General features: G+C 34.7%; 1 protein-coding gene across 5 annotated transcripts; it reads right to left on the bottom strand.

Moving 5' to 3' along the window:
- Positions 1-2,241: 2,241 nt before the first annotated feature.
- LOC106102440 (E3 ubiquitin-protein ligase NEDD4) lies at positions 2,242-25,671 on the bottom strand. Of its 5 annotated transcripts, none has more exons than XM_013281917.1 (21): positions 25,348-25,671; positions 22,544-22,623; positions 20,004-20,085; positions 19,443-19,481; positions 16,222-16,391; positions 15,131-15,278; positions 14,854-14,937; positions 14,289-14,404; positions 13,586-13,709; positions 11,134-11,787; positions 9,724-9,802; positions 9,284-9,382; positions 8,848-8,991; positions 8,253-8,377; positions 7,587-7,728; positions 6,631-6,840; positions 5,990-6,096; positions 5,071-5,204; positions 4,366-4,594; positions 3,802-3,971; positions 2,242-3,274 (listed from the first exon to the last, which is right to left on the bottom strand). In XM_013281917.1, the coding sequence occupies exons 1-21, from the start codon at positions 25,480-25,482 to the stop codon at positions 3,172-3,174; spliced, it is 3,174 nt and encodes a 1,057-aa protein (XP_013137371.1). In that variant the 5' UTR covers positions 25,483-25,671; the 3' UTR covers positions 2,242-3,171. The 5 variants fall into 5 exon arrangements, with proteins under 5 accessions (XP_013137371.1, XP_013137372.1, XP_013137374.1 ...); XM_013281918.1 differs by having other exon boundaries at positions 16,228-16,391; XM_013281920.1 differs by lacking the exon at positions 25,348-25,671 and adding an exon at positions 24,422-24,747.
- Between the last annotated feature and the right edge of the window lie 89 nt (positions 25,672-25,760).

Genomic DNA, 25,760 nt, shown 5'->3' with positions numbered 1-25,760 from the left:
TACAAATTAACCTTAAATAATATTTTCCGTGTAAATTTTAAAGTAACGTTAGAAAAACTTTGAATTTTGGTCGACTTACATATTTGTTTTACAAGTCGTAATTAATTGTATTATTTAAAGTCTTATCGTCCAAAATTTATGTTTTAAACATACGACAATTTACACAGGAGCTATCATAGTACAAGTATTTGAACTTACGAATGTGACATTTGAAACAAGGACAATATTCAATAAATAAACCAAGAAATTATGCAATTTACATGTAAAAAAGTTGTAATGGCTGCTTGAATAATTATTCGTATAGCTCTATTAACATTATTACAGTTTTATTGACATAATTATTGCAATTTTTCCCTTACATTACAATATAACTGTCCCAAAACATACAATATTGGAGTGCTCTTTACATTGTTTTATGGACGGCATTCTTAGCGCCTTATGGTTAATAATTAGTATATAATAAAGAAGAAATAGATAAGGAGGAAAATATAAGTAAACTAATTGGGGTAGACAGATATTAGTGATTTCTCTCTACTCCGTAATTACTTAAACCGTGAAAGAAAAATACAATAGAAGACAAATTAAGAAAATATACAAAGGCAGCAATTTATTTAAGGTTATGTTTTTTTTTATTAAGATATGCAAAAAAATAAATAATCAATAATAAGGCGATCAACAATTTAATAAAATAAAATGGCATTAAAAGGCAATTCTCAGTGTTGTCATTCCTTGTGATCTGACAGTTACTGTCAATTATTGCTTACGTCATCACGTCAGGCTGACATAAAGAGCACTCCTGTCAGAATTAAAATCTACATCCGTCTAAAGAAATTAAGTATTTGATTCAATAAACACATTATTATTAATGACTTTAAAAATAATTACGACTAAATAAATACAGGGTGTAAACAATTGCTTGATACAGCTATAATATATTTTTTATACCGATAGAATTTCACTCCATTTCATGGACAATCTTAATTTTAGACAGTCTGTGGCAATTTTTTACACCTTATACAAAACTATATACAAGTGATGTACAAGACACGAAGTTCTACCTGTCTGAAGTCAGCTCCGGAACTACGGAGCGAGCGAGACAGACGCATTAACGCTTAAGACAGAAAGAGACAAAACTTGACAACGCAAAACTTCGTGTCTTACACTAATATGAAAATATACTTTATAACCTCTCAAGCGAAAGCTTTTTTTTATTATTAGCGAAATCTGAAAATAATACATGAACGCGTCGATACAAGTTGGAGAAAATATAACCAACTAAAACTTATATAAATGCAAATTAACTTAAACGATAATATTTTTCAGCGTATTTTGTATAATACTAAGGACAATAACCTTACCACAGATAATCATTTGAACATTTGACAGCTGTCAAATATTCAAATAAAAGAATTTTAATTTTAAACACATTTCGTTACCGAATCTATAAGAAAAAATGAAAACCTGTACGTAAAACATCTAAACGCCTTATAATAAAATAAACAATAATATGAGCTTTCAAAAGGTTCTTTTTACAAGCAAGATCATTCGAACCTTAATTTCAAATCGAACGATTTATTAACAACATGTATTTCATCAATGAAAACTCAGAAATGTGTCTAAATACTATTGAAAATGGAAAATAATCGCAATGGCACTAAATTCCTCTAAACTTGTATGGACGCCATATAACTAAGTTTATATTTCTATAACGGCATCGCAAAACTTATTCGAGATGTGGCTACAGAAATTAATACATGGAAAAAGTCGAAAACTCAATTTTATAGTACATAAAGCCCGCTACAGACGTTCAGTTTTAATAAGAATTGTTCAGTTAAAACTGGACGTATGTAGCGGTTTTAATCAAACTATGTACTACATTGAATCCCATTCAAACCATTATCTTAGTCATGCACTCTATACTTGTAATTTTTTTTATAACGTTTGTATTAAGCATTTTTAAAATTAGCCGAATTGTTTTGATTTGAATTTTCCTAGAAAATTAATGAAAAACAAATGATACAATTCAAGAGATATAACCAAGCGCTGTGATTGGCTGTCGGATACAAAGGCGTTGCCTATTTAGGCCACGCCCACAAGTACAGAATGCACGCCTTCCAAAGTCCAATCTATACATTTTATTATCATTGGAAAAATATCTTATTTACTTTTTTTTAAGCTTTATTATAATTACAACTATTTTAGTTAAAAGATTTTGCAAATACAATATTGAAATTTGTTCATTTATAATCTTTAAAAGGCATAATTATGTGAAAATTGACAATTTGCATTACAGATATATTTTATTTAAATTCGTTGCCCTATTATCTTTGAATCTATGATATTTCATAGTAAAATCAAAGAGTTGAGTTTTGTAGGCAGTTGTATCATTTTCTTTATATTTTATTTTGCCTAAAACCTCACTAACAAAGCTGTCTTTATATATTCTAGCACGCAGTTACTTATTAGATTTATTATGACTATGAACAGTTTTAAGGTTTTCGTCTTTTTTATATATTTATGTATTACATAATGTATTAGAGTAAGAAGTAACTTTTTGTTATTTTTTACTACAAACCACGAAAAATGCGAGTTTTGGTTTTAGAATTTATAACAAGCTATACAATATTCATTGTACGAATAACCACCGCTCTCAGAAACTTTGGGGTCGCCTTTAGTGTGAATTTGGTATGAAAAATCTACACTAAGTGACATCTTTAGTGGCAAATTAAGAAATGAGTGGTAGTAGGTGACCAAAAACGTGGTAAGAAATGTATCATGTTTTATAACATCACTATGACGTGGTATATCGTGACGTCATAGTTGTGTGTAGACGTCATCGTAACGAGACATGAAAGGATGTAAGAATATAGGAAGGTATAGAAGATATCTGAACATGTATAAGGTTGAATGTAGATCAGGTAGGGCGTGGCGTTGTATAGATAACACGGGGGCGTGGCTTGCAGGGCCGAGGGCGGGGCGTGTCGTTGTGAAGCCTTCGGAGGGGTAGTGTTGGGGCGTGTCGCAGTGTAGCCTACGTAGGGGGTGTTGCTGTGTAGCCTACGTAGGGGGCGTGTTGGGGCGTGTCGCAGTGGGGGGGCCGGGGCAGGGCGCTAGACGCGTCTCTAGGCCCAGCAGACGGACGAGCCGCGTGCGCAGCGCCCACGCCGACCCTCAGTCGACGCCCGCGAAGCCCTGCGAGCCCTCGATGGCCTTTATCAGCTTCTCCCGCAGCTGCTGGTAGCTCTCGTACGGCGGGAGGTCGATGCGGTTGAAACTGATAAAACAGACGATAATTAGTCAACTAATTATACATTTTAAATCGTCAATAGCCTAATGATTACGGACTACCGATCTTGAGGTCATAGGTTCGAATTCCGCCATTTGACTATTGTTGTGAACCATATAGCACTAGGTTTTTTTTAGCTTACCTGAAGTGGTTAAAGGATAGATTAGTAAATTAATAAAAATCTACTAATACGTATTAAGAGATATAAAACAATACAGTGTCTAAACATATGTGCATAAGTCAGAAATTTTCAAGCTGTTACCGAATTTAATAGAAAAGGAAACTATAAGAAACCTCTAAACAATTTTACTTTTATAAGGCTGTAATTACAGATTTATCAAAGAGATGAGTTGCTTCTTAATAAACCCATAGACTACAACAGTGTTAGGCAATAAAATGTGTACATTTTTATTGAATTCGACTATAGACACCCGTAGCTTTACCGACAGAATCTATTTTTACAAAGAAAGTGTCATAAGAACAGTTTTTTTATAATCAGTAATTAGTGTTAATACCATGTATGTGCTCGTGGGTAGTTTTCTGGGGTCCCCCATTTCTCTATAGTGAAGAGTTGGGGTCCGTTGGAGCCGTACAGCTCCTTGAAGCCGTTCATTGGCACTCGCGAGGTCCCCGTCACGAACTGCAGCAGACGAGATCGCATCTCGTTGGAGAAGGACAGCACCACCTGGTACATACAATTATATTACATACTATGAACAAATTTAAATCCGACTCGAAGGACCATTTAGATAAATTTAAATAGTAGATGTTTTAAACATGGCTTTTTATTACTAGCTGTTCCTCCCGACTTTGTGTAGTGTAGTAAAGAAATATAGCCTATATTAACAGCGATAACATAGCTTTGTAATGGTGGAAGAATTTTTAAAATCAGCCCAGTAACTTTGAGTTATTTCAATATATATAAGAGTACAAATCTTAAGAGTACAAAAAGCCGCGGATGTTGAGTAAAAAAAAATAACTAAGATGACAGCTAAAAAGTTAGTAAAAATGAAATTTGTCTTAATGACCCTTAAATGGTTAATAAAAATGTTTTTTAGTCTGAATAAAAAGACACCAACCCTCCAGAACCACTGCACAACGAGGTGGTTGGCGTGATAGTCGCCCTTGTACAGGGTGTTGGTGCGCCAGTCGCGGACATCGATGTGCTGGATGCCGCACACCAGCAGCTCCAGCTCGTTCTCGTCGAAGATCTTCAGCAGAGGCAGCGGCACCAGCCCGTCCAGACCCTCCAGGAACGCACACATCTGCTCCTGGACACGGCTCACGAACCGCCATTGAATCACCAGCCTATACACAAACAATATCTCTTTTAAGCAAAAAAACAAAAAAAAGAAAAAATTACAATGGAAGTTAATTCATTTGTGACTTGTTTTCGGTCGCGACTACGTTCGTGGGAAATTAAAAGAAATAAAATTACATAGTCTATGCATTTTTCCATACTATTCTCTACATCTATGCAAAATTACGTTACTCAGTAAGAATCAAGCTATTTTTGGTAAAATATTTTTTTTAAATCGGCCCAGTAGTTTTAAGTTAATCCAATACATACAAAAATACAACAGAAAAGCTGTCTAATTTTTTTTTATATTATAAGCTGTAGTATTAAAATATTTAAACCTCACCACATATATAACTTTTGACATTAAAGCCATATTTGTACATTAAATTCTGTAAGAGACCGTCAATGCGTTAGACTTAACGGTGCTCCGCGTATTGCTGTCTCTGTCACTCTCCGAGTGGTAGAGCGAGAGGGCAATACTCACTTAATGTATTCGAACTTGTTGTCGTTATCGACAGGTATGTTGGCTCCGCCGGGCTTGAGGTCGCGTTGCACCGTCTTGCCGAGCTGCTCCTCATCCACTGAGAACGTGAGGTACAGCTCCGACGGATCGTTCTCCTAAAACCATACATATATACATTTTAATAAAAAATAACAACATACAGACTACAACAATACGACAACATACAGAATTAAATACCTTCTTCTTTTGGGAAGTCGGTCAAAAATACAGTAGAACCTCGATAACTCAAACCTCGGTAACTTAAAACCTCTATAATTTCAAAAAATAATATGTTCTCTTCCCATTAGAGCCCAAAACCTCTACAACATAGACCCTTTAACATAAAAGCTCTATAACTTAAAATATTTTGTGTTTCCCTTAGATTTTAACTTGATAACTTAGCTTTTTAATGGTGCAAGAAATAGTCCCAGTAGTTTTTGAGTTATTTCAATACATACGAAAATACAAATCATTCCTTTTTTAATATTAACTATAAATTAGTATAGAAGTATAGACTAGCTGTTGCTCGCGACTTGGCCTGCGTGAAATTTGAAAATATAGCATGTCACTCAGTAAAAGAATTTTTGAAATATGCAGAGTAGTTTTTTAGTTCTTTGACTACATACGAAAATACAAGTTATTTTTCTTTATAAAATTTGTATAGATTTTTTAGAAATTACGGTTGTTTAGAAATGACAGCTTTTGCTTCGCTCATATTTAAACGGGACTTTTGATGTTACTGACAGTTAAGTCTATATTTTGTAACCTGTCCATTTATAGAGATCTGTGTAACAAACTTTAGTTCTCTAATTCGTAAAACTTAATTAGTCGGAATTCGTAATATAATTTAAAATAAATTTTAATTTACAGATTATCAATAAATTTTAAATGTATTTTTTACCTTGATCCACATAAGGGAGTTGTAATACTCGAGGTCGACTGACTCCATGTCCTGCAGCGTGATGGACTTGCCCAGCATCATCTTGTAGAATGGACGGATGAAGAATGCTGAAACATCATCATCACCACCATCAGCATCATCATCATATCACAGTAAAATAACCTCTATATGATAAAAAAAATGCAAGAGTAAGGCTTTTTTATTAAAGATAGAATATCAAAAACACACTGTGATTGTTGACATCTTACGCCGCGAAGTAGTAGTATTACGCTTTATTATAATAGTATGTAAATGTAGACATAGAAGTAAAAATAGATACTAAAAAAGAAAAAGATATAAGGAATATGATAGTGGTGGTGTTATGATGGTGGTTGTGATATGGTAGTGGTGGTGATATGATGGTGGTTGTAATATGGTAGTGGTGGTGATATGATGGTGGTTGTGATATGGTAGTGGTGGTGATATGATGGTGGTTGTAATATGGTAGTGGTGGTGATATGATGGTGGTGGTGATATTATGGTGGTTGTAATATGATGGTGGTGGTGATATGATGGTGGTTGTGATATGATAGTGGTAGTGTGATAGTGGTGGTGATATGTTGTTGGTGGTGATGATAGTGTTTAATATGTTAAATGTTCACCATCGAGCAGTTTCCCATGGTAGACGGCCATGCCGGCCACCCTGCCGATGAACTTGAAGTAGTTGAGGTGCTCCTCGTTGCAGACGCCGCTGTTGGGGTTGATCTGCAGCGTGTAGTTGTCCATGGCGGAGTACTCGAACAGCCCGTAGTAAGGGTTGAACATCTCCTTCGACAGCAGGAAGAACCACTCACGTGCTAGACCCCCGTAATCTGCATAAAAGACAATTCAATTATAATTTTCGCCTAAACTGTCGATAAAGCAACCATTTTTTTTATTTTTAAATGGAATTCATACTAGAAATGTAAAAATAACAGATTTTTATCGCAAATAAAATTGATCTTCAAACGATTGCAACAAGGTTTAATTTTATTTAACATAGCTTTCGCCGGCGACTCCCGTCCATATGAAAAAAAATATAATATAAAACGTAGCCTATGTTACTCACTGACAACGTAGCTTTTTACTGGTGAAAGAATTTTTTAAATCGGCCCAGTAGTTTTTGAGTTATTTCATTACAATCAAAGAAACAAAGTTTTCCTCTTCATAATATTAGTATGACATCAAAAAAAAAAGTTAAAAAAGGCGTGTAAAATAAATCAGATAATATTTCAAGTTTTCTATTTTCTGAGATTTGTATTTACTTAAACAAATCCCTTATATTTCTTGTACTAAACTACACAAAGAAATTATGTAGTGACAGTAATACCATTTATCCATTTTCCAATATCTACTAATATTATAAGGAGGAAAGATTTGTATTTTTAGATTTTTGTATATATTGAAATAACTCAAAAACTACTGGACCGATTTAGAAAATTCTTGCACCATTAAAAAGCTACGTTATCAATGAGTAACATAGGCTATTTGTTTTTAATTTCATTCTAAAAAAATCGCGAGCAACAGCCTGTATTTCATAGGATTAAGAAGCATTCCCACTAGTGGACAGGAGTCTCACCGAGGCCGACTTCAGACTCGAACTCCACCCAGAGCTTGGTCTTGAGCAGGTCGAGGCGGCTGACGGAGCTGATGATGCGGTACGAGTCCTCCAGGATGTAGTTACGACGCACCTTGATCTCGAACTTGTTCGGTACATTGCCCTAAAATATACAAATATACATTGAAACAGGTATAAAACACAACAGCACCAATAGAATAATCCAATTTTTTATTATAGTTTAAACAAGAATATAAAAATCCCGGCATAGAAACGCTAGAACCGCGTTATCTATTAGATCCATATTTTTTCCGCAACACATTATTAAAGTAAATAACAAAAACAAAGATTGACAATGAACAAGCTTTTTCCACGGCTACGTACACTAGAAAATAAAATAAAATGTGATATCTAATACGTAGTGCAGTGTACGTAGTGCAGTGTACGTAGTGTAGTATACGTAGTGCAGTGTACGTAGTGTAGTATACGTAGTGTGCAATATACGTAGTGCACAGTACGTAGTGTAGTGTACGTAGTGCTGAGTACGTAGTGCAGTGTACGTAGTGTAGTGTACGTAGTGCAGTGTACGTAGTGTGCAATATACGTAGTGCACAGTACGTAGTGTAGTGTGCGTAGTACAGTGTACGCAGAGCAGTGTACGTAGTGTTGTGTACATAGTGTACGTACCGCCTTGCGCAGCTGGCTCTTGAGATACTCGTACTTGCGCTTGTAGTCGCGCGAGTAGGGCACTGCGGGGCCCGCGATCTGCGGGTTGGACAGCCGCGGGTCCTCCCACTGCGTCGTGCGCGTGTCTGATACACACAAACAGACAAAAATGCAAACAAACTATACATGTTATTACTGAAAAAAGTAATTATTGTCTACTTTAATTTAACCAAATAAATGATGAATACATTTTCTCTTGTACAGCAGCAGAAATCCACGGTGTTTAATTTAGAGAAAAATATTAAGCCTCAAGAAGCATATTTAATGAGATATTTGAACATATATCTAAAAGATGCTTCCTATTGTTTACATGCGTATAAAACATTCAAAGGGTTAAAGCTGATAAGATGGAACACCAACCAATTCCCTGACTGTACATTCCAGTATTTTATTTATAAGAAAAATGTGAGAGCGATAAGACGTATAAACAAAACGCACTCAAAGTGTCAGCGGAATTACTTCCACTTGACGCTTGTTCTATTTCGTAGTATCATTTGAGTGGGACATTCAAACTAAGTGTTAACTGTGAGTATCAGTTAAAGTGTACTATACTGACTGTGGTCAATAAAGAATATCCTGCCGTCAGTATGCACGCGCTCCTCCCAGCCCTCGGGCAGCGCGCCCAGCTCGTCCGTCTCCGCCGCGCTGCTGCCCGCCGCGCTGCTGCCCGCCGCCGCCGCCGGCAGACTGGACGCGCAACCTGCGTACACATAAATATCCAATTTATTAAAAAACTACTGGATACATTTGTATAGAAAACACCAAAGACAATGTACTATATTTTACCTTTCGAATGATAAGGGAATTATGAAAATTGGCCAACCAGAAGCGGAGTTAAGAGGTAACAAAGATAATATAAAAATTCAAATTAGGTTAAATTTTTGGTTTACAATTTGAAAAAAAATTACATGGCGAATAATCACTAGCGGTTATAGAGGTAAGCAGTGGCTTAAAATACAATTGCCACAAAATAAGACGTCATAAACTATTACCTGTTCTAGGGTCGATCCAAGTTGTTGTTTTTTGATTGTGGTCAATAAAGAATATCCTGCCGTTGGGTGCTCGCTGCATACTCCAGCCGGGCGGCAACCCTGGAATTATTCCTAAATTAATATCTATGAAGTATTAAAGAATTTAAAAATAACATCCTCATACATGTCCGATATTAACATAACATAATAACGACACAGAACGGAATGAACAAATATAGCATATAAAATTGAGCTCTATGAGTTTGAAATAAGGTTCAATTTTACTTTTCACGTGTTTTACTCTTTTTGATAAATAAAGAGTTGATGTAAAATTAAACCTTGTTTCAATCTAATAAAGCTCAATTTCATTTCAAAAATCTGATTTTCCCCTTCTTCGATCCTTACGTTACTATTATTAAATAGTATTGTTATTGTAATTGTCAATAATAAAACAAACAAACCATCGCTATTGGGCAGATTTTGACTCTGAGAGCTGGCACTGCTGCTTCTCGTACTTTCCGTGGACGCGTCTGTTTCGTCCTAAAACATATAGCATGTTGCAATCTCCGCTTTATTTAATATACCATAGAGTACAAATTCTATCATTACGTATTTCCTAGTTAAGGAATAAGTCATAGAACAGTAAACCGATAGTTAATGTTCCGTAAAATTTACAGGATGTAATAAAATAATACAAAAACGTAAAATATTTCTACATTTTAATATAACCCCTAAATTATTTTCTCTAAATAACACTAAATACATAAATTATCTACACATGCACTACATTACAATAATTCAAACATGCAGTATATACGTGCAAGTAATAAAAAGCACAATAAAGCAATACAGCACAAGCTTCAGTATTTATTACAAAAATATATAGAACCTTTTTTAATAACTACGTACGTAAACATAGAGTAAGATGAAGGTGTTTTAGGCGAAAATGGATTCTATTTTCTATTGAATAAGGTATAATTTAGTGTAGATTTTGTTTTTATCTTACATTGCTAACTTCAGACACATATTTTTATGTCCCATTTTTATAATTTGACGTATCATACAGAATAATAATAAAAAAAATAAAACACTGATTGGTTAAATGTTAAGGAGACATTCAAGTTAACCTTTTAAATTTGTTAGTGTAAAGCATGTAGCATGTTATTTTTACCGTCGTTTAAAACGCTGTCATAGACAATTGTGCAAAGCGTCCAATTTTCGTGTAATATTCACTCAGCCAGTATTTTATAATAGATTAATCTGGCCAAACTAACTACAAAATGGCGTGTTCAAAAGCGTATCTGTGTTCAGCCAAATACGAATATATCGCCTTATTAAAATCGTAAATGATTCTAGAATCTAGATGTATTCTTCAAAAGTTTATTTAATTAACAAACTATATAAAGATAATAAATTCCAAGATTTAAAAAATTAAATCTTTATTATTATAAAGAACTAGCTTTCTCCCGCAACTCCGTCTGCGTGGAATTAAAAAAAGAAACAAAATCGAGTACCCCATGTGTTCTTTCAGACTATCCTCTATATCTATACTAAATTTCATCGAAATCCGTTCAGGCTACAAATGCTAACAAACATCCATCCATCCATCTAAACTTTCACATTTGACATTTTTAACTCTAACTCGAAAATAGAGATGTCAATAGCTTTCACTGTTTTCTTGGCTTTTGAGTATAAAGAAATGACACGCTAGCCTTTTTCACAACACAATGTAAATGGACCTGATCTAAAACTTGCAAACTATCAGAGATGTGTGTAATGCTGAATGTTTTCCAAGCGTCAATCGATATCATGTGTCATGAACTATAAACTTTGTACACAATACAACACGTCACGCCCCAAAACGTTCTTACCTCCGAGTCATCCATAGAGCTGGCCGTAGTCCTCCGCCGGCGGGAGGTCGGCGACCGGCCCTCCGGACTGCCTCCCGTCGGAGTACTAAAATGGTTCTCATCGAACGTCAACGATTCCGCTACTATCTCTATCAATTCCACTTCATCATCATCACCTGGTATCTCATCACCATTAACTCTCACTTCATTATTTTCTTCCTCACTTGCATTAGTCTCCGCCGTGCCTTGGGACAGCACATCATCACTTTGTTGTCTTACTAATTCATTTTCATTATTTGATTCATTGTCTTCAGTGACATTATCTACAACTTGACTAGTACTAGCGATTTCATTATCGATTGTTTCTTGGCCATCTCCCTTTATAATAACCTCCGTTTCTATAATTTCAACAGTTTCTACATTCCCTTCTGTTGGTTCTGTTTCTATTTCTACATCTGCGATTAAGCTCGTTGCTTCATCATTGTCATTTCTTACATTAGTATCACAGTCGTTGCTTATATTAGATGTTTCTGTAGGAACATTAGACTCTGTAGGTTCTGTAGGCGCGGTAGGCGCGGTAGGCGATGTAGGCGCCGGTTCTGGTGATCTCACCGGTGAAGGCAACGGCGTCACTTCAGCCGAAGTACTATCCGCTCGAGTATCGTTCATATCCTCCTGTACATTGCAATGATTGCACAAACGACCGACAAAACGCTCTTCACAGCCCCAAAATAAAGGTAATTTTAATTATAACTGAGAAACCAAAATGAAACAAATGCGTGAATTTATTCTAAACTATAAGAATTTGATTGTCATAATACTTTTTAATTACAAAATAAATAATTTGGATATTATTCTCTTTTTATAATTCCTGAAAATTATGACAGATAATAAATTCTCATACTTTGATACATTTTGGGCCGCAAAATTGTCTATGGGTACAATGATACACCGGCAACATGGTAGAACAGCCATAGACAAATATAGATAAAAAAGAAACATCGCTGCCGATGTAAAAGTTCATCTGTTAGTGCAAACTTGACTGTAATGTATGGGTTATTGCATATACCTTGCGATATAAAAACTTCGTGTAATGAAATTAGTTTTCCCTCAATCTGCAAAAGCCCATGCTGCGAAAAACCAATGAAAATAAGGCTGAAAGTGCAAGTCAAGTAAATTTGACTGATGTTAACAAAATTTATTAAATAAATGTGCCTGTAATATGCATAACTAGCTGTTGCTCACGACTCCGTTCGCGTGAATTAAGAAATATAGTCTATGTTACTCACAGATAAATTACCTATCTAACGGTAAATGAATTTTTAAAATCGCCCCAGTAGGTTTTGAGTTATTTCAATATATACAAAAATAAAAAAAAATAGAAAACTTTTCTCTTTATAATATTAGTATAGACAAAGGCGAGATTTGCGGTTTTTTTTTATATTCAAACATCTTGGCTGACCAACCCGATTCCGACGATATCCTTCTCGATTTCACTATATCAATCTAAATGGAATATTAACTAGGATAATAAAAGAAAGTTATTGTTCGAAAAATACTATTTTAACAAAGTAATCTTTACGCTTAAAGAACGTGAATATCATCAGTAAAATTTACCATGAAGTCACATTTTACTTTACTATGAGCAACACCTAATATTCAAATAGAGAGCTTATTACCAACATTGGTGAGATCGTTTACGTCACGTCTTCAAAATCTGTATTAGATTTGTGCAGCGCCTCTACCGGGAGTAAATTACACAAATCTCATACAAATCTTGTCGATGACGTTACGAATTCGTTCTCACGAATATTCGTGATAGGTATATGAACTATATCGCATGCAATACCATATAAAATGAATAAATCCTATATTTGTCATACATATCCATGCAAAATAACCAATTTGACATATTTATGCTCAAGAAACAGACAACAAAAATAAGCCAGTAACATCGACACAAAAACATTGATTTCGTAGAAAATGGCGTATTTTAAAACCATTCGAATATCCTATTAAGATTTACTTTACAACAGTCTTTTGACCCTTAAGCAGGTGACAAGTGACAGATAAATCAGTCACTTGTCACTAGTCGAGTGGCAAAGGCTATTAATATTATCTCTCCTCGAATTCAATGTATAATAACATGCGTTTTTAAGAACTTTATTTAGAATAGATTTTCACTTTTGTAAAAACATATTCAGATATAAATAAAGCCCTTATATCAATAATAATTTAGTTTTTTAAATTTAAAACTACCAAAACATAACAATAGTATTTCTTCTATCATTTTCTATTAACAAGACAATCTCAAACTACACATGCATATATTGCGATTAATTGGGGGTTTTGTAAAATTAAATTCTCTAAAAAAGCTAACATTTTTAAAGCAGGATGGATAACAATACATCACAATTTTCCTTAAGCAATTTAGTAAGTAAAATAGATCTTAAGCCATTAAGATAAGGTATACCTGGTGGTTGGCGCTCTGCGGGCCGGCGCTGTGCTCGTCGTCAGCGGAGATGTGGAACCGCCTCTGGAACTCAGTGGCCGCTGTCTCCATGCGCTCCGCTTGGGTTTCCGTACTTATATTCCGACTGCGAAATTACAAACAATTATGATAATCAACATAGTGACTATCATGATCGTGACTATCATCATAGTGATCATCATCATAGTGATCATCATCATAGTGATCATCATCATAGTGATCATCATCATAGTGGCTATCATCATGGTGGCTTTTATTATGACCATCATCATCAACCTATCTTTGTTGTGCGTTCTATACTACACTAGCTTTTGCCCTCAGCTTCGTCCGCTCGGAATTAAAAATTAATTTAGTAAGTAGCGTATGTATTATTGTAAATTCTGTTCTACATCTATGTCAATTTAATCAAAATCTATTATGGCGTTTCGGAGATAAATAGTAAGAAACATCCATCCATCCAACTAACTTTCGCATTTATAATATTAAGAACGAAGTAAGAAATAAATCTATACTAATATGATAAAGAGGAAAGATTTACATTTTTGTATATATTGAAATAACTTAAAAACTACTGGGTCGATTTCAAAAATTCTGTCACCATTAAAAAGCTACTATATCAGTAAGTAACATAGGCTACATATTATTATTTTAATTTACACCTTCATACAGTAAGTAGATAACTTACGTGAACGTTGGCCGCTCCCACTGCGTGGACCGTGCCACGTGGTTCACGTAGTAGGTGCGTCCGTTCGCGTCCTGGCGCTCCTCCCAGCCCGGCGGCAGCGGGTCGCCGCCGATCGTCTGCAACAATGAAACACCTACCTTATTACCTGTCGTCAAAGTGACAATGTAACGTTACGTTAGACTTATAATGTTAGGCATTAAAAACATTTAGCCCTATCACCTAGGATTTAGATTTAAGGTGTTTTAAGCTAGGCATACGATGTAAATCTCTTTGTTGGCCACACCATAATGAATAATATATGTCAAGAAGAGAAAATCATATCTTTTTATTGGAATAGAAAAGTTGTTACAACTACTTCTATACATTTACTTACCATTAGCAACTTATTTGATATTTATTGATAAGGTTCCTTTTCGTCTTTAGATCTTTTTAGGTCCAAAAATTACATTTACCTAGATACTAAGTTAACCAAAATGTACACTTTTTATAAGCACTTATTCATGCGAAATATAAATAGAAAGCCATGGAAATAAAAATTAAAAGCAAAATTAAAAACAACACCTACTAAATGGTTCAAGTAAGCAGACTCCACCAACTCCCAATCATCGTCACCGGTAAACGACGGTACCGTTTGAATGGTCGTGCCAACCTAACAGTGCAAAATTCACCTTTACCACTAATACAATAAAGCTTCTTTTCTACATTTAACAACTCTAAACTAATTTAGTCCACTTATTCAAAACATATAACCAAATACAGACCATGAAAATCTACTTTAATGAGACGAATATGTTCACATACAATTTAAACAGTGTAAACCTAGAGTAAGAGTAACTACTCACCGGTTGCACAGTGCCGGTCTGCGTCTCGGGCTCCACCATCTCCCAGCCGTCAGCGGGCGCAGGGCTCGCCTCGCCCTCCTCCGCCTCGCCCACGCGCCCCACCAGCGCCGCGTACACCTCAATGTGCCCGCGCACCCGCGACCTCGCACTACACACAACAACTTCTATGTCAAAATACATAACTAACAAAAATTAACCCAATATAAAGTGAACGATGAAATTTACATAGCGTTTGACACTATCGAGTTGACATTATTTGATTGAAAGTGATATTAAAGAAAGGTAATCCATGAGAAATTGATATACGCTAATAATAATGATAGTCACTTTGTAAAAATATTAATAAAATGTTATAGAAAAGTTTCAAAACCAAAAAAGGATCAGGTGTACCTCAAGGATCGTTTCCATGCCCAGAATATATAAATCTTTTATTTTCACATATATGTACATTCAATCTAAACATATATTCTACAAGTGCATACAGATCTCACAGAGCGAACTTAAAAGTGATGGAAAGAAAGCGTCACACGCAATCGACCGGAGTAATACAAGCACAGATACATCACTATAGATATATTGGCATTTTTATCATCAATTAAAAATTAAAACATCGAAAAGTGAGGAATAAGAAAATAATTTTTATGCGACGTATATTTCCATCTACACGTGCACACAGACACACAAACTGCGAACACATGCTACTGTTACTTACGGAATGCCTCGTCTTCAAAATGATATGGTGTAAACTCAATACAGTCACTCTATTTATATCCATATGCTATTTCCTTTAGGCAGAATTATGCATTATTTATGAGTGAAAAGGATGTAATTTTTTACTGAACACTATCTAAACTTTAGAAACAAACTTGTTAATTCGAAGTTTCGTATAGACACCCAATCAGAGATGCCAAAGTTAGCTTGTTATTCGTAATCTCAGATTACGGGCTGACAAAAAGACCCACTTATATTAACACCAATGTTACTATAAACACATCAATTCTTGAGCGAATCCATCTTTCGATATCTAGAAGCTCTAATAAGGGCAGTAAATAAAGAAACAAAAGGCACTGCATGCTGAAGGCGCTACTTACACAGACCTGCGCGGACGTAGGGGGTACTTAGCGGGCGGTGGGCGCGGCGCCGCGGCGGACTCCGTGGGCGCGCCCGCCAGCGGGATTTCCACCATGCCGAGGAAGTCATCCCGCGTTAGCCTGTTCTCATCGAACACTTGGATGAGTAACTTCTGCTCTTGTGGTTTCACCTGGAATTCATTTCGACTAAGATAAATTATAGTTACCATGATTTCTTTAATATACAAGGGCCTAGGAGTCCCGGAAACTCTTCTGAGATATCTTAAAATCTAGTAGTCAGTAATAGGTACACATATCAAGGGTACAGACTATAAATATTAAGAAAATGTATAGTGTTGACTATTTTATTACGTAACCGAGATTGCCATTCCTAGTATTCGTTATTTTTAGAGTATATCTATACAAAGGTAAATCTAATTTATCTAAAAATGATCCAAGTTTTATCGAGTGTAAGTAAATATAATAAGCCAATGTCAACGTAAATAAATGTCATCCTTATTGCCTCTATTCGAGCAAGTTTATTAGAGTCTATGGAAGCCCTAACAGTTTCTCCAAGGAGACAGCGAACTGTTTTTTTTATAGTAAATGAGAATAATTATTAAGCCGCTGTTGAATCATCGCCAACGAAGTGTAAGTTATTGATAGATAAAAGAGTTTATAAAAATAAAGTGGACCAAAAACACTATAAAGTGCAAAACAGACAAAAAGTAATGAATTTTATTAAATGCCGCAAATAAAGAAACGAGAACATTATTACCGAGCAATTAAAACTCAAACTCCTTACAGACAAATACAGACTTTAACAATAAAAAAAATTAAATGTATCGAACATATCGTCTTCTACAAAGAAAGTGTTTTGGATCAATTCCAAAGACCAATCAAGCACGAACCTAAAACTAGCTTAGTCACACTAGAAAATGCAGCTTGGTTACAACAAACATAATTGATAACAAGAAATGCAAAAAAAAACTATGTACAACAAGCGTTATCGACAAAAAATATTTTAGACTTGCTGTTCCCGTGCGGCTTCATCCGCATGAATTTAACTATAAAAACTTTATTTTATTGTTTACATTTGTCAAATTCTCAAATGCAAATGTCAAAATACCAATTACCTTACTATGGCAGTCTTGCTTCCTTGATCTTGGCAGCAGCTTATGGTCTCTTTCCCACATTAGTGTTTTTATCCAATTTATTTACCCCCTAAGTTGAATAGCGTTAAAATATATAGCCTAAAGCGTGACGTAAGTGTAGAGGTATTGTTTAAAAAAAGAATTATTCAAAAACATGCTGTGATTGCTGACATCTAGGCAACAAAGAAGTGTGTGTTTACGCTTTATTATAATAGTATAGAAGTATAGATATAATAAACTACGTAAAATACACAAATGTAACAAAATAATCCTCAATATAGATTTTTTATCATTACTGGCAGCTGGTAATCACGAAATTTGAGAATGTGTGTTCATTCGTCTTAAATTACATAGCACGGGAACAAACTGTCGTTCGCAGCCACCCTTAAGATATACACGGTGTCGAACAAGACGTATACTACGACTACCACCGATTCCTTGGTCGAAAATATGACAATTTGACCAAGGAATCTGTGGTAGTTCATTGCACACGTCTTTCCCGGACACCATGTATATAATTTAAGTAGAAAAACGAGAAGATAATCTGAAAGAGTGAAATTGGTACATATTATCGACAATCCTACGTCAGAGTCAACGGATGAACTATCTACCGTTATACAGTACCGCTATCGAGACATAGTACACATACCACGTGATACATCAACTCGTGCGCAGAAGCTTTGCCGATTGCCCTATGACGTCACGTGTTGACGCCGAGCAGACGAGTCCGGGGCACTATCGGTTGTAGTGAGAAGGGAATCGGCAATCGATAATAATCTATCGTTCAAAACGTTCAGTTTCATACGAAGAAATCTCGGTATGGAATTCCGAAAACCGGTAATTGATGCTTACCACAACTGGACTTGGTGGAAAGAATAACATAGTGCTTGTAATCTATAGCATAGTGTATAGTAGGAAAATCAACCGAAATGTAATTACAAGAACATCGTTTACATTATCGAAGACATTAATGTGTTAGTGATTTTTTTATACCATTGAACTAAAGACGAGGATATTCACATCAGGCGATTGACTTATTCGTGAGTCACATAGTAATTTACAAAAAATACGAATAATCACGCATAAGGACTAAGAAAGAGACATTCATCCATAAATAGTTTCAGTGCACAAAACAAGGTCGAATCCTTGATAAGATCAAAAATCGTAGATTTCAATAGCAGATTTCTTTCAAAATATCAAAATTGTAAAGATAAAGCTATTCAGTAGAATAGCATATTGTTTTAGCTCGTTCATCTTTTGTATATGCCCTTGCCTTACGATCGTGCCCGTACATTATAAATCTACCTTTTTCTAAGGAATGTTAGCAGACTTAATTTTGACCGACTTCGCAAAAGAAGGAGGTACTCAATTCGTCTGTATATTTTTTTTATTATCAACTGTCATATCTGAATTCACTCCCTTACTTTCTTTTCGCGCCTCGCCGATATATTTTTATGATCTGTGCAAAATGATTCTATAATCTATTTTTTTTAATCTGTACTATCTGTACCTTTTGTTTATGCCAACTAACTCTGATCGTTAATTAACGTGTCCATTTTCTCCATTCTTTAAGAAACATTTTGTTAAAGCAACGAAATTACTAGCTTTTTTACCAAGACTTGAGTTCCATTCAAAATCTTGTTCCTAAGAACAATTTCTTACTTTCAATAATCTATTATTTCCGATTAATCTACTTTGACATTTCACAAAAATTTTATTTTAAAATAAAACTTATTATCCAACTAGCTGTTGCCCGCGACTTCGTCCGCATGGTTTTAAAAAACCTTGGGAACCGGACATTTTACCGGGATGAACCTTATCCCATGTGAAACATTAACATTAACGAACAAAATTAATGCATCCCACGGGAACCATAATTACTTCCGGGATAAAAAGTAGCCTATGTGTTCCTCCAGACTATGCTCTATATCTGTGCCGAATTTCATTGTGATCCGTTCAACCGTTTAGGCTACAAACTCTAACAAACATCCATCGAAACTTTTGCATTTACAATATTAGTATGATTGGATATCACAAATTTTCTTAACAAATATCATAGTTTAGACTATAAGGATAGAAAAAACTTACCCTGAATATAAACTCTTGATTCCATACCGGGTTCAAGGTCTGTAAAAATATTACACCTTTGTTAACGCATAAATAAATTATGAGACAAATTACATTGACATTCTATCAAAGTCCTTGAGGACACATTGCCTATAAATTACTATGAGCAATTGTAAGCAATATTACGTGAAAAAAAAAGCTAAAAAAATATAAAGTGGGATTGGTTAGTGGTCTCTACTATAACCGTATAATTTCAAAGACAAACATTCAACAAAAACTGTTGAAAAAATATATTTGACTAGTTGCTGCTCGCGACTTCGCCCGCGTGAAATTAAAAAGTGTAGCCTGTACTCACAGATAAATTACCTTTCTAACGGTGAACGAATTTTTAAAATCGGTAAAGTAGTTCTTGAGTTATTTCAATACATACGAAAATACAAATCTTTCCTCTTTATCATATTAGTATAGATGTATAAATGATTCGGCAATGGAAACCTACACGTGATTATTAACATTGTCGAATATCAACCAATGGCTAATAAATTGTCAGCTTCATTGAATATAACTATGTTTGTGCGTCACCTTTTTCTTGGTCTTTGTGAGGAAGGTCTCAACAGTGACGTCACCGTCTATCTTCTGCAACTCCACGCGGACGTACGGGTCACTGCAAACAAATAAATATTATAACTCACGTACTAGCGACTGCTCCGACTTCGCACGGGATATTACTTTTTAAATACCTATTAGTGTATAACAATTCTTTTTGTACCTGTATTTCTTTCTTTTATGTAAAAATCATTAACTTACAGTAACAAGCGACAGGTTCAGCGCTCCCATTATTTTATGTTAATGACCGATTATTATCAACTATTCGATAAGAAATCGGTGCCGTACAAATTTACTCTTTAATCAAAATCATACATTCGTGAGGGTAAAATATATTAAAAATCTGATTACGCTATTTTCGTTAATATCACACGCGTATAAATTATTATTTGAAGAAATATTCTCGACTACGCACAATGGGAAACGATTTCCTTGAATGTCAAATGAATAAAGGTCGTATAATAAAATGTTGAGGATATTTCCGATTATTTATTCATTATTATTTCATTGCTTTTGCATACAATCAATACTATATAGAAATATATTAACAAAATGTAGCCCAATTCGTTATATGAAATCAAAAAATTGGGGGTTTAAAATCTGTATAAGCTCTTGGCATCCACAATATCGGTTCTACAACTACTAGTACACTTTCTGTGAAGCGCCCTGGGCTGTAGACCAACCGCGTCTTAGGATATGGGCGGTTACGCCCGCGCTGGCTGTCTGCCCTTCATTGGAATAAGTCCTCTTTATTGGTAATGACCCACATCCGAGTGTTAATAGATTTATTGATACGATCGTTATGTATAAATCGCACATGTCATGAAATTAGATCGAGCATGTAAGTTGACGGATTAAAATGGATTTATTTGCACGCTACTATAAATTCACAGAAAAATAAATGAATATATATATTTATTTCTTCAATATTCATCAGTATTAGAGTTCACAGCTACGGAAAGAGCATAGACTGTCATCTTGAAACAGAAAAAATCTCAAAGGTACAAATACGAGTACATTGTGTTACTTCAGAAGGGGATATCCCGCGATCTCAAGTCAATATTCAACACTTAACGTTGTCACGACCGCTTATATCTCCCGGTACATACAACAAAGTTAAGATCCGAAATACATGATCAGTGTTAGACAAGTTAACGTATTGTTTTACATATCTGAACTCTAGTAATCCTTACTATAAATAAACGGGTAGTTTGACGTTTTGATAATATGCTTATGGTTCCTAAGACCAGTGGTAAGGGGCCCGTGAAACGAAAATGCTGGGCACCAAGTCTCCATCTTGACTAATAGTACTATTTTTGATTCTGAATATTCTATTGTCAACTTTTAGGCCTACTATTTCTATTTGAATATATTTCTGATGCGCTCGGTTTGATCGGAGCCATCCAGTGTAGTTTTCTCGTTACTTAATGAACACTTAGAGATCAACTAATGACTCTCAATGTTGCATACCGTTATGACATTAATTGAACTACAAATAATAATACAAATTACGTGATTGATTCTCGGCTGTCGCGTATAGAAACAGGTAACTGCTACCGATGATCTCACTCTTCTTATCGATTGCTTTTAATCGCCCAATAACCTTCCATTATAATTTAAAATTACTAATATGTGTATTGCTACTGCACAGTACTACTGCGAACTACTACAGCTCAACGTACAAGGCTGAATTCACAGAAAGCGAAGTGTAGGTCGAAGAAGATTAGCCTGGCTCAAAAACCTAGGCCAGTGGTTTGGAAATACTACCAGTTCGCTTTTAAGAGCCACATTAAGTGGATGCCCTAATGAGCGCCGTTCTTCAAAAAAGAGCAGAAACAGTATATTTCTAAATATATGAAACAAGCTAAGTTTGTAGCCTGGGACTGCACACAGGTAACCACTCTAGCTTAGACACCCGCTCTAAATAGTGGCATAATGTATAACTGGCACCAGTGAACCCATACAGCCCGTGTCGTCGGCTTCTACGTAGACTATCGTAAGGCAAAATTTTGAAATTAACCTCTTATACTCGTATTATTACTATTTTTTAAATCAACTTGTTAAATACTTGATTCTAATTTTTTTAACTATAACATTAGACAGTTGTCTATCGTATTTTCCTGTTTGATGTGCAATAATCGTATTAATAGTTAAAGTTTGTGATGGAAAATTAGCGTTTCAAACATACAATAGTTTACATAGGAGCCATCATAATGATTATCATTCATAGAATGATAAAATATTTTATAAAACAAAGCCAAGTCATGAAGCATTGATAACATTAGAGTGGGCAGCTCAGATGACATTGTGATTTATGTGTACAGGATAAACAAAGGATTGAAGTAAACAAACCTCTTACTACAATAACATCTGAAAATAGTCATGTTTTAAAAAAATCTAGAACTAAGCATTCAAGAATGATCTTCAGTTGACAAGACAGTAGTTCTAGAAGAGTAGCCATATTGAAAAATGCAGCTAAGAATCCTAGAGTACTAACAGTGGTGTTGGTGTCTTACCTAGCTCCAAAGATGTCCTTCTTTGCCAAAGAGAAAGCCCCAATTATCTTCAGACGAAGAAGAAAACTGTTCTCGTCCGTCTGCAAAGAAAATTATATTGAATATTTTGCTTTACTAGAAATAGAGAGAGAGAATATAATGATCAAAGTTCCAAGTTTACTTGTTTCTGCTATTGTTGGTAAAAAATAATTAGAGACAATCATCAAAGCTGCTAGCTTTTATTGAACAGAACATAATCCATATTTTTTAGATTACACTACTTTAGGCATTTCTAGTAATTACTTTCAAATCTGAACATACTGTCCAATGCAACCATATGTACCAAAGAGTATTAAATATGAAAACTCCTTCAAAATAAACTGTACTTGCCCCCTGCCTCTAGACCTACTTAAATCATTGGCTAGCAACGCTTATGAATGTAACTATACATCTCCTTTCAAGGCTTACTTAACAGATTATAAAATGGTTCAAGGTCACTGGCACATTTAGTAAATAATCTTCTCCTTAATATTATTGCATAGGATTGAATGTAAATGCGACAAAAAGATGAGGACTTAAACCCAAAAGTGTTAAGATTGAATGTGGATGGCTACAAAGGAAGAGGAAGACCAAAGAAATTATGGATGGATTGTGTGAAAGAGGATATGCTTAAGAAAGGAGTGGACTCAGATACAGATCAGCTGATAGAGATGTATGATGGAAGAGCAGCACATACTGTGCCGACCCTCCGTAAGGGATAAGGGCAAGTGGATGATGATGATGAGGATTGAATGTAAATGTATACAATGTAGAGGAAGACAGGGGAAAGTATGGATGGATTGTGTGAAAGAGTATACGCTTAGAAAGGGGGTGTATTCAAATATGAATAAAAGAGCAGCATATACTGAGCTGATTCTTTGAATCTACTTAATGCTAATAACATTTACATCCTAAAAATAAGATTATATGTGAATAGAATCTTATTTTTTAAAGTCACTTATGAGATCACAAACAGACAACAACAAAAATTATAAGAATAATTTTATTATGATGACTTGCTATCTACTCCATCTTCCTTGGATGGAAAGGATATGTCTCATAGCTTTCCAGTCATAACCATACCCTTTCTGTTCATATTTAAAATAGCCAATGTCAAACTGTAATATAACATTCTACTGGAAAAAGATTTTTACATACAATTACATAGTTTTGAAGCAAATAAACAATGAAATCATTCCTCTTTAAAATATTACATTCAGACATAATAATAGGTACTCTATTTTCCAATGGGAACACTCATTATGTGTATGGATTTCTGAGATTTTACGACCATACTTTTGTATCAAGCATATACAGACAATTTTTATAAAGAAGTGATACTGATTGTGTTATCATTTCAATAATGCCTCTATTAACATTCAATTGTGACAAAGTAAAAATTACTAATAAATTATATTGGTACCATAAAGATAAAAAATGTTTTTGTTTATCTCTATCATTACATTTAATGGCAAGTAAATTCTAATAAGAACTGACCTTAATAATTAAAATGTTTCTGGAGGCATATTAAAAAAACTATAATATTTAACAAAAACAAACAACTTTTAACATAAATAACTACTTTATGTTTAACAGATACTAATTATAATATGAGTAAAACCATCACAACAATGAAACTACGCCGACTAATGACATCTACAATTGTATTGTACAAAAATAAACAAAACAACTTTGCAACATATTTACAACTTAACACAACACACGAGCACCTACAAGAACCTCATCTCAAAAGTATTCGTTTAAATATTAAATCAATCACAAGGACATATTTGCATAGGAATGAATTACAATAAGTTATGTCTCTTCCGTTTTATTAAAAGTATATTGTTCAACACTTACACGTGTATCCGACTGCCAAGCCATCACCCATGTGAAAACAAACTAATTTATAAACTGAATTGTAAACAAGTTAACACTTTTTAGTGTTACATCGGTCGGAATAACTTAAAAGTTATGACACGTTAGCTATCCAACACTCTTCTGCAACACCAACAAACTTGTTCTGCACTTTAAGGACATCAGAAATTCACACCTATTATAGGCTTTAACGGAAAGCCTAAATACCAGATTCATGCGAAATTTTATAATCACGGATACATGTAAATAAAAAAATAAAATATCGCTAAAACTATCCACTGCGCCTTGAATGACAAATCAAGTGACAGCTTTGACAGTCTTTGTCAATTTTTACGCATTGTATTCCTTTCTACGTAAGTTATTGAAGATGTTTTGAAAAAATAATCAATTTTAAAAGAAATGTTTCCATTTAATGGATTTCTTTTAAGGTCACTTAAAAATCACAATAATCCTATTCTTAGCATTTATACGATAAATAATCCAACAGGTGTGGCATGAAACTATTTTACCTTGCCCAAAAACTTTTTATTGAATACTGGAGGATGATCTAATTACGGACAAAACTGGACAAAACCAAGAAAAATAGTAAAGTAGTTATACAACAACAGAAAACTTCATTTAAATTGAAAAGTAAACATGTACTAAGGAAATACTTGCTAATAGATCATTGCCAAAGTCTCTTATTGACGAAAGACAAACTTTTAGCCTTTATGTTTTCTATTTTTGTATTTATGATTTTAAATTAAACATCAATGTTAGGCTAACAAATGTATTGCGTCTTCCAAATTGTGACAAATTTAACTTAACTGATATCGGATGCATTTTGCATTCTTCACATGAGTAACCCAGATAAGCAAAAAATATCTAAGAATCTCAGAATTTAAAAGTGCGGGAACATATTTGAGTACCTGATATTGTAAAGAGAATCGAGGTTCCGATCTCTGTAGGTCATTGTTTCGTCTCCATGATGACCAAGAGGATGACCGACTTCGATGTGGCTCACTAATCCTTGAAATTAACTCCAACGGTCTAACGTTATGCATGACTGTTGTTGAACGATAGTCTCTCACATCGAAACACCACAACACTTATTTTCAACATCACTTTCCTTCTTTTCCGCATGAAATAGTATTTACTTTGATATCCAATTGGCAAGCGAAAGTATAAAAAACGATTTCTTAACAAAAGTGGCGCTGCAGTGCGCCATATGACTGGTCTAATCTTATCGCTGCGAGAAATGAGCACGATAAAGAGCGAACAGTAATAATTAACGCTAAGATGATAACTGGGTACTACGGCCTAGTCGAGTAAAGTTTGTCCG

Source organism: Papilio polytes, unplaced genomic scaffold (genome assembly GCF_000836215.1).
Source record: "Papilio polytes unplaced genomic scaffold, Ppol_1.0 DF823923.1, whole genome shotgun sequence".
Lineage (NCBI taxonomy): Eukaryota > Metazoa > Arthropoda > Insecta > Lepidoptera > Papilionidae > Papilio > Papilio polytes.
Note: the sequence above shows the minus strand (reverse complement) of the source record. Positions and strands in the feature narration are given on the sequence as shown.